The sequence below is a fragment of the Haliaeetus albicilla genome, chromosome Z (assembly GCF_947461875.1).
Source record: "Haliaeetus albicilla chromosome Z, bHalAlb1.1, whole genome shotgun sequence".
In the NCBI taxonomy this organism is placed as follows: Eukaryota; Metazoa; Chordata; class Aves; order Accipitriformes; family Accipitridae; genus Haliaeetus; species Haliaeetus albicilla.
The window spans coordinates 53,405,776-53,413,875 of record NC_091516.1 but is presented as its reverse complement, the minus strand read 5'-3'; the positions used below and the strand labels follow the sequence as shown (position 1 = coordinate 53,413,875).

At 35.8% G+C, this 8,100-nt stretch overlaps 1 protein-coding gene across 6 annotated transcripts in view; it reads right to left on the bottom strand.

Moving 5' to 3' along the window:
- Positions 1 to 771: 771 nt before the first annotated feature.
- Positions 772 to 8,100, bottom strand: part of DTWD2 (DTW domain containing 2) — a 95,448-nt gene continuing 88,119 nt past the window's right edge. For 5 of the 6 annotated variants that reach the window (XM_069776843.1, XM_069776844.1, XM_069776849.1 and 2 more), the window contains one exon: positions 3,222 to 4,488. In XM_069776843.1, the coding sequence (XP_069632944.1) occupies positions 4,318 to 4,488 (171 nt within the window). In that variant the 3' untranslated portion in view covers positions 3,222 to 4,317. Of the gene's footprint in view, positions 4,489 to 8,100 lie in introns of all 6 variants that reach the window. The other variant, XM_069776845.1, reaches the window with a different exon arrangement.

Sequence of the window (8,100 nt, the reverse complement as noted above, 5' to 3'; positions counted from 1 at the left end):
CTCCACAAACAAGACAAACTGTTAGGACAATCTTCGTATTAAGTGAACACCAAGCCATAATGATGAGTATTGAGCTTTATAGCAACCATACCCTAGCAACAGAAGCAACTTTTATCTAAATCACCTACTCAACTTCTTAAAACACAGACCTTTCTCTCCTTCTCCCCTCTTTACTTCCCCCTGTTACCTGTCCCCCACCACAAAAGCAGTAGCTCTCAGGACATGAAGTGCTGGGGCTTTGGAGGGATTGTGAAAAGGGACACAGGAACAAGCCTGGTAACTAACAGTGTATGGAAGTCCATAAAGTGCAGGTTTTGTAGCAGGGAGATGAGGAATGGCTGCATGAGAACAGAACCAGCTTTCTTTTTAGCCTGAATACCACAATTTCAGGAAGGAAAAAATGTGGGTGATGTTCACATCATTACTCCTAGTAGGGCACTGAGCTGGAGATACAGCGCTTGGGGGATGCTAGAGTGTGGGAAGATGTGCGTGTTTGTGAGGTAGCAAACAGGAGTCAGCCACTACTGCAGAAAGATAGAAGAGAGCTCTGAAGCTGAAATGCTTGAGAAATCGCCACAGCAATTTAGTCTTCATGCAGGTTTCAACGGATAACAAAGGAACCTTTTTCTTCAAGTGGCACAGGAAAAGCCACATCTCTTCATTAACTGACTGAATGGTGTTAAAAAGGCACAAAAAAGGACTAGGCTTACCTCTTTGTGATACCAGCACATGTGAACAGATTCAGTTCTGTAGAGACGTAGTGGCATATGATCACATTAAATTAGATCTTTTATTGCTTCAAAGCAGAAACAAATATATAATTTATGTGCATTCATGTATGTAAGCATAATAAACACAATCATCAGGAGAAAAGCATGAACCACTATCCCTTTTAAAAAGTTCAGGTTTTAATTAAATTTCAAAAGAAGCAGGGAAGTTGTAGAAAATAATGTAGCAAAAACAATTTTTTATCTATCTAATGTAACAATTGAGAAGAAAACCCTTGGTCTTAAAACAATTTTTGCACCTTTTGAAGTCACTTGAAAAGTTTCCTTTTTATTTCAAGAAAAACTAATAAAAGAGTAATTTATTGGTAGTATGCTAACACCATCTTCCAGCTGGAATTCCAATGGAGTTATGAAGCAATGAAAGTAAAATCTTGAAGAAAAAGAAATTTATGTTTGTTCTGAGCATCTCTTCACTTTTAATTTGAAAGCTTTCTAAACAAAAGGGGTGTGTGGGAGGGTGTTCTTGTTTTGAAAGATTTCTAGCTTTGTCTTTTTTCTTAAACTTTGTTGTACAGATTATGAAAATATGGAGACTTAACAATGCCCACTTTAGTAAAATTTTTACATGTGTTCATGTGCTCAAGAGCCTGCTATCCAAGTCACCAGTTCCCCAAAGCATGACACAGTGGCACATGGAAAGCAGATTTCATTTTGGTAGCAATATTTGGAAATACAAAGTGGACAAGGACAAAGGACCAAACATTAGAAGCAAACACGTTCCTTTTTTTTAATCAATATCTTGTTAGACTGGTCGGTTTTACTCATTAATCTTTTGGTAAGTGAAAAATGAAATAGATTGACTATTACAGCAAAAAATAAAATTGCAAATTAAACTCATTCTAATGAAATTGCTTGCACAGAGTGCTACTTTATCACACACAACTTCCGTCAAAAGAGCTTGGACTTCAGAGTATCCATTTCTTTGAGGTCATGTATTTAGAGATAAATTCTGAATCCAAAAGACCTGAAAAAAACTTTCTAAACTCTTTCTCTTACACTATGTATATTTTTAAAGCCATGTAAGTTCCACCAAAAAAAGTAAAAAAAAGTATTTTGTGTTTAATAGCTCTGAACAAATCTGAAATTGAACTTCATTCGACTGCTGTGTTGCATCTAAATGATCACTATATTATAGCTGAGATGGGACATACAAAAAAAACCAAAAAATGAAATGCCTGGAGGTTTGCAATGAATTGTTCTTCATTTCTTCAGCAACTGCTGCATAGTGATTGATCTAGTATCGTACAACACAGGAAATTAGCAATTAAAGGCTTCCATGCATCCAGCATTACATCCTACAAATCCTGTTAACCACAGGAGCAAAATTAGAAGAACAAGATGAATCAACAAAAGTAAAAAGTGCTTATTGTAAGCTGTGTGGAATTTGTCCTTTGCTGAAAAACATGAAAACTCTGCAGAGATTGCATGCACAAGAGTATTTAATGTAGGATTATAACTCAATTAAGACAAGTATTTCTCTGATCCTGTAATTCTAAGGCATTTTGCAGATGTATGTGAATCCCAGGCTGCAATACAAATTTCTTTCTGTTCTCCATAACATAAACTCACATGTTATGAAAAGACTCATTTAGTCTTCTGTCTAGGAAAATAATCTTCACAATGTAGGTCGAAAGATATTCTACTGTTCTAGATGAATCTATAATAAGGTAAACTAAATTAAGATATACAACATTAAATGTGAATATTGTCCATATATGTAAATACAGCATTAACAATCAAGCCTAACTGATACCCTTGTTTCCTTAAGGAATGCTTGGACCATGTCCCTGGGCACAGGGGAAACAGATTCCCAGCCCAGCACGAGCCATGCCAACCCCAGAACTGGAGGCAGTGTCACACACAAGGCTGTGCACGCAAGTTGCACAAGATTGCAACTTCAGCCTCCAAGCTAGCCCGGAGATTGCTGCGCTGTGCTTCGCTACAGGAATAAACATGTCCTTTCTCTGTTCCAATATGAACAAAAGTGCATCTACACTATCATTAATCATATGACACTGTTTTGCTTCAGATTTGTCAAAACTAATTCCGGTTTGCTGAATTTATCTAGACTGGAAGAAGAGAAAAAGGTTACATAAACTTTGCTAACATATCCAGACAAATTAAATTGTTAATCCATGCCTAAACAAAAGGTCACTATTAGCTCTAAAATTTCTTAGCTAATCTCTGACCTAATTTTGACCTCTCTTGTTAATTGCAGAAATGCTTTCAGTTAATGTATTGGTTAGCTGTGTTTACACCCTCCACTTCTGTAGTTTCCTGCCTTGCAGCTCATAAATTAAAGACAAAATATCTTTTTCTAAGTCTAATTAGTACCCAATTAGCTCCATGTTGTTACCTAGAGTGGAACCGATAGTAAAGACAAATATTAAGCATTTTCATCTGTTTCATGTAGGAAGCATTTATGAACATGAAGAAAGGAACATCAAAAACTTTATTTCATTTTTTTTTCCTCCAGATCATAAAATATTACTTTACAAAGCTTGTAAAAATACCCAATTCTTCAACTTCTATTAATTCCCATTAGAAAGAGGTACAGTTATAACATTGCTAGAAGAGAAGACCTAATTAAAGAACACATGCAAATCTAATGGATCTGCAATCATCTTAGTAGGTTGTATCCAGACATAATCATTTCTCATTGCATCATACTTCTTACAGAGTTGTTTACACTGGGTTTGTTTAATTCCTTTAGTATCATAACAATTGCATATCAGGGTATGGCGCATCAATATCCATAAAATGTCCCCTTCTGTGAAAGAGTAGTTTTTGTTGAAGTAAAAGTGAAGCACCTGAGTTATAATTCCAAAAATAATTTCTCTACATTCACTTTTTTTTTTTTAAGTCAGAAGTGTTCAGGTTCTGGTAAAAACATATGCGGGCTTAATTTAAAAATTAAGCCTGAGAGACAAACTAAACCCGACTGCATTGTAAAATGTATATAAATTTATGATAAGGAATTCTAATAATGTAAGAAATAAAAAACTCAAAGTAAAAAAGAACTATACAAATAGCATGCCTTATGTTCATTTGAACTAAGTAATATAAGGAATTACAGTTTGAAAACCTACTGTAATCAGATACTGAAGTTATAATGCTCAGCAGAAATTCAATATACTTCTAAATGCTGAAGCCTTACCATTCCATCACATTCATATTCCGTGACTTTTCGTACTGATAAAAGCTTCTCCAAAGTAAATTTATCCAGTCATATTGAGGATCATACTTGTCACCCAAGAGATAACATAACTCTAAATTATGCTCAGAGTTTTCTTCTTCTTTTCTATAGGAAATGAGAATGATCTTCTATCATCTGAACAAAGGCACCTGGCCTACTGCAAAAATGAAAAAGCTTGTCCATTACTGTTTGTCACATTGGTAGACAAAGTCTTACCTATGAAGGGCCTAAAAGTTGTTTTATTACAGTATAGTCAACTGTTTGGATCAAATCCAGATTCATATTCATTTGCTAGCTGCAAATAAATCCCACTGTACTGTCAGTACAGTTTTCTTATATTTTAACATTATTCACCAAAAGCTCCATTCTTCTGAGTTTGCGCTTATTCTTTGGCATTGGCTTGTCATATAAACCATTTTTGAGAAGATGCTCCTTGCTGTGATGGATCTGGGCACCATGCTGAAGCTGAAAAGAGCATAAAGCTTGAAGTGGACGGAGTATAGTCTGCAGAAAGATGAAGGGGTGGGGGGAGACAAAAAAGCCAACTTTTTAGTAAACTATTTTAGAGGCATCAATTATTACAAGTTTTGTATTCAAGGACTACTTAAAAATGCTGATAAAATATAATTTTGATGATAAATGCTGATAAAATATAACCTTTGGAGACAGAGGGCACAGCTGAATAAGAGATGTACTAAAAAGAAGCCACATAGTAGACATATATCCACCTATCTGCTGTCGTCCCTTACTGCTTCCTTGGACCCACTCAATCCTGACTTCAGTCCCAGCTACATTACTCTAAGTTATGACTTTAACTTGACCTTAGCAATGGACTACGATCAATTACTGAGGCTCAGCCAACAAGTTGTAATAAAATAAGTAACAATAACTAAGCTGTTTGTGCTTGCATCATGAAAATACCTTAAGGCAGCGTTTTAGAAAGAGAGGAGGGACTCATGATCAAGGCAGCTGGACTGCTATCCTGGAGACTGGACTGTATCCCTGCTTCTGCCCAGTGATATTATGTAGGACTAATGAAGCCACACAAACAAAATTTATCTCAAGTGGTTCCTAACTGTATGTTCTTCATTTTCTGGTTGCCTGACTCAGTATCACGGGCCTTCATGTGCAGATGTGTAAAGCAATCACAAATGTAACTGCAGTCAGCAGGAGATGAGTTTCTACCAAGTAAAATGTGACTCTTCCAAGCACACAGGAAAATGAAGTGACTTACATTGGGCATGAAACTAAGTGCCCAACTTTAACTTCCATGGCTCTCAACTTCAATTCATCATCTTATATGCTGGGAATAGCACTCATTTAATTCAGAGAGGGTATAAAAAAAGTGCACAAATATTTATGAATCTCTTGGCTATTGCAACATTTATAGAAGCACCTTTGAGAAACTGATAGTTTTGCCTTTGAAAAGTAGGCTGGGCCAGTTCTGAGTGGTAGGGATGAAACAGAATACAGGACTGTGAGTTGCAGACACTAACAAAACATTCACCCTGGACCTGAATGAGACAGAAGTCCTAATGAAGGAAAAATATGCCAATGTTGTTCTAGCACACCGAAGGAAAAAGTAAATATACAAAACCCTCTTTTAGCATAAAAGCATATGGTAGCCATACTGTCATAAAAGACATACAAGTTTCTAGAAAAGTTTCTTTACATAGAGTTCCAATTTCTGAGCCATATTTTCTTGTGTGGCCACACACTTTGTCCCAGTCTGGTTCTAAATGCAATTGATTTAATGTTGAGGTGACTCTCTAGTGTCACACAGGCAGACACAGGGGTGCCATACTCTACATCATAACAATTGCAGAAGCAATTTTTGACCTGGGAACCTTTTTTAGCAGGCAGAGGTCAAGTACCAAAATATTCATTATCTGATGGAGAGAGAGGGATATGAGCACCCCAGGGTGGACACTAGAATGTAGTGAATACATGGATAAGTTTTAAATCTCTTTCACATACCCTTCTGTACTACATTCTGGGCACACAATCAGATTGCAGACCTGAGTCTATGGTGCAAAACTACTCATAGGTCTTTTTCAAAAGGATTATTAAATTTGTATTACTAATGTCAGCAACAAAAGATTAAGAAGGACATTATCTTAATAACCTCTTCCATCACAGACTAGTGGGATCACAACTTGCAAGGAAAAGGCTAATGTCCAATTAGTATTCTTTGACCTAGGATAAACTTAAACTCAAGGCTGTTAAGTCCCAAATTCCTCCGATGACACCTAAGAGTTGTGAGCTGGCTGGTAGGAAGACATAACCCAGTGGGTTGCATTCCATGGCTGCAGGAGTGCAGGAGGTCAGTGGGGCAGGCTTACAAAAGCATTTTATCTTCGAGCTAGCTATGAGGGTGTATTCAGATCATCTCTGCCATCTAGTTTTTGCAGAAAGCAACTTACTACTTTCCATGCAGTAATATACTCAATTGCCTGTCTCAAACTGGATCAGTTTTGGGGTTTTTGAGAGTTGAAGATCACCCTGCTGTGCTTTGACTTCAGGGGATCATTTAAAAATACTGACCTATTAAAAAAAGATAATGGTTATTTGAGTCCAGTAAATATCCTGAGACCAACATACACTAAAAAGAAAATTAATCCTACCTGACTGATAACTAAATGAAACTTTTTAGAGTCTAGCACCAGTTACTCTCAATGACATTTGTCAACCCAGTAACTTTAAATTCAGATATTAACTGAAGAAGTAAACAATAAATTTAAAGGTAGTTAAATAATTCAATAGCCTACGTAAAAGAGATAGAAACTTTACTGATACTAATCTCCAATTTTTCTTAAGTTTCTCACACCTTGGAAATATTCTTCCTTTTTAACAAGTTATTTCTAAAGGTATTTTACAAATTCCCAAGAGCCTCAACTGATAGTACCTGAAGTAATACTATTCCCCATTATTAGAATATGAAGAGACTGGTGAAAATATCTGAATGTTTCTATGACAATTTTGTTCTCAAAGGAAGAAAATAAACATTCTAAGGTGTGTATACATATATACCACCTCCTAACATCTATTATAGGATGTACAATTTAAAATTAATAAACTCTCCTGACTTTAAGTGGTTTCAGGTTTTATCTACCAGTAGGAAAAAGCACAAGAAAGTCAATGGCACAAAGCGTTCAAGACCCAGCACAAAAGTTTAATTCCAAACACTGCTTGCCACATTATTCAGTACCAATGAATCACTAATCAACTAAATAATCATCAAGTTTTTCTGGCTTCATGAAAATTAGACATCAGAGTGATTATAGGCTGTAATCTCTGCCAAGCTTACTAATATCTTCCTTTGCTACAAAATGCTAATCATACTTTAGAGTGAGTATAACTTCCATTACATGAGTGCAACATGTAAATTCTATACATTACAGCACATTAGCATGTGTTGGTCTCGGAATATTTACTGGAGTCAAATAACCATTATCTTTTTTTAATGGATCAGTATTTTTAAATGATCCTCTGAAGTCAAAGCACAGCAGCATGATCTTTGACTCTCAAAAACCCAAAAGCTAATCCAGTTTGACACAGGCAATTGAGTATATTACTGCATGGAAAGTAGTAAGTTGCTTTCTGCAAAAACTAGATGGCAGAGATGATCTGAATACCCCCTCATAGCTAGCTTGAAGATCAAATGCTTTTGTAAGCCTGTCCCACAGCTAACAGTTAACTGTTAATTACAGTTATTTAACATAGTACATAAAACAAAGTAGTTTTCTATACACTATAGTTAAAAAATACCCAAAAGAAAACTGTTTAAAAAAAAAATCAATCTAGCATGTTACATTTGTACAATTTAGTATATTACATGTGCCTGGTACACAGTCTATGTTTTGAAATTTTGCAATAAGAAATGTCAAGTGAACTTAGAATAACATCACAGGAAGGGATAACAACAGTGCACCTCTGCACTATTTGCCCTGCAACATACACAGTAGTACTTCTATTTGTTTTGGGCTAAATCCCCAAGTGTCATCTCTACAGATTTTTATTCTGTATTGTGGCATGCATGTATCTGGTGCCTTATAAACCAACCATTTTAAAAAAGTAATGTACAGCTGAAGAGAACCTGATTCACTCCATCATATT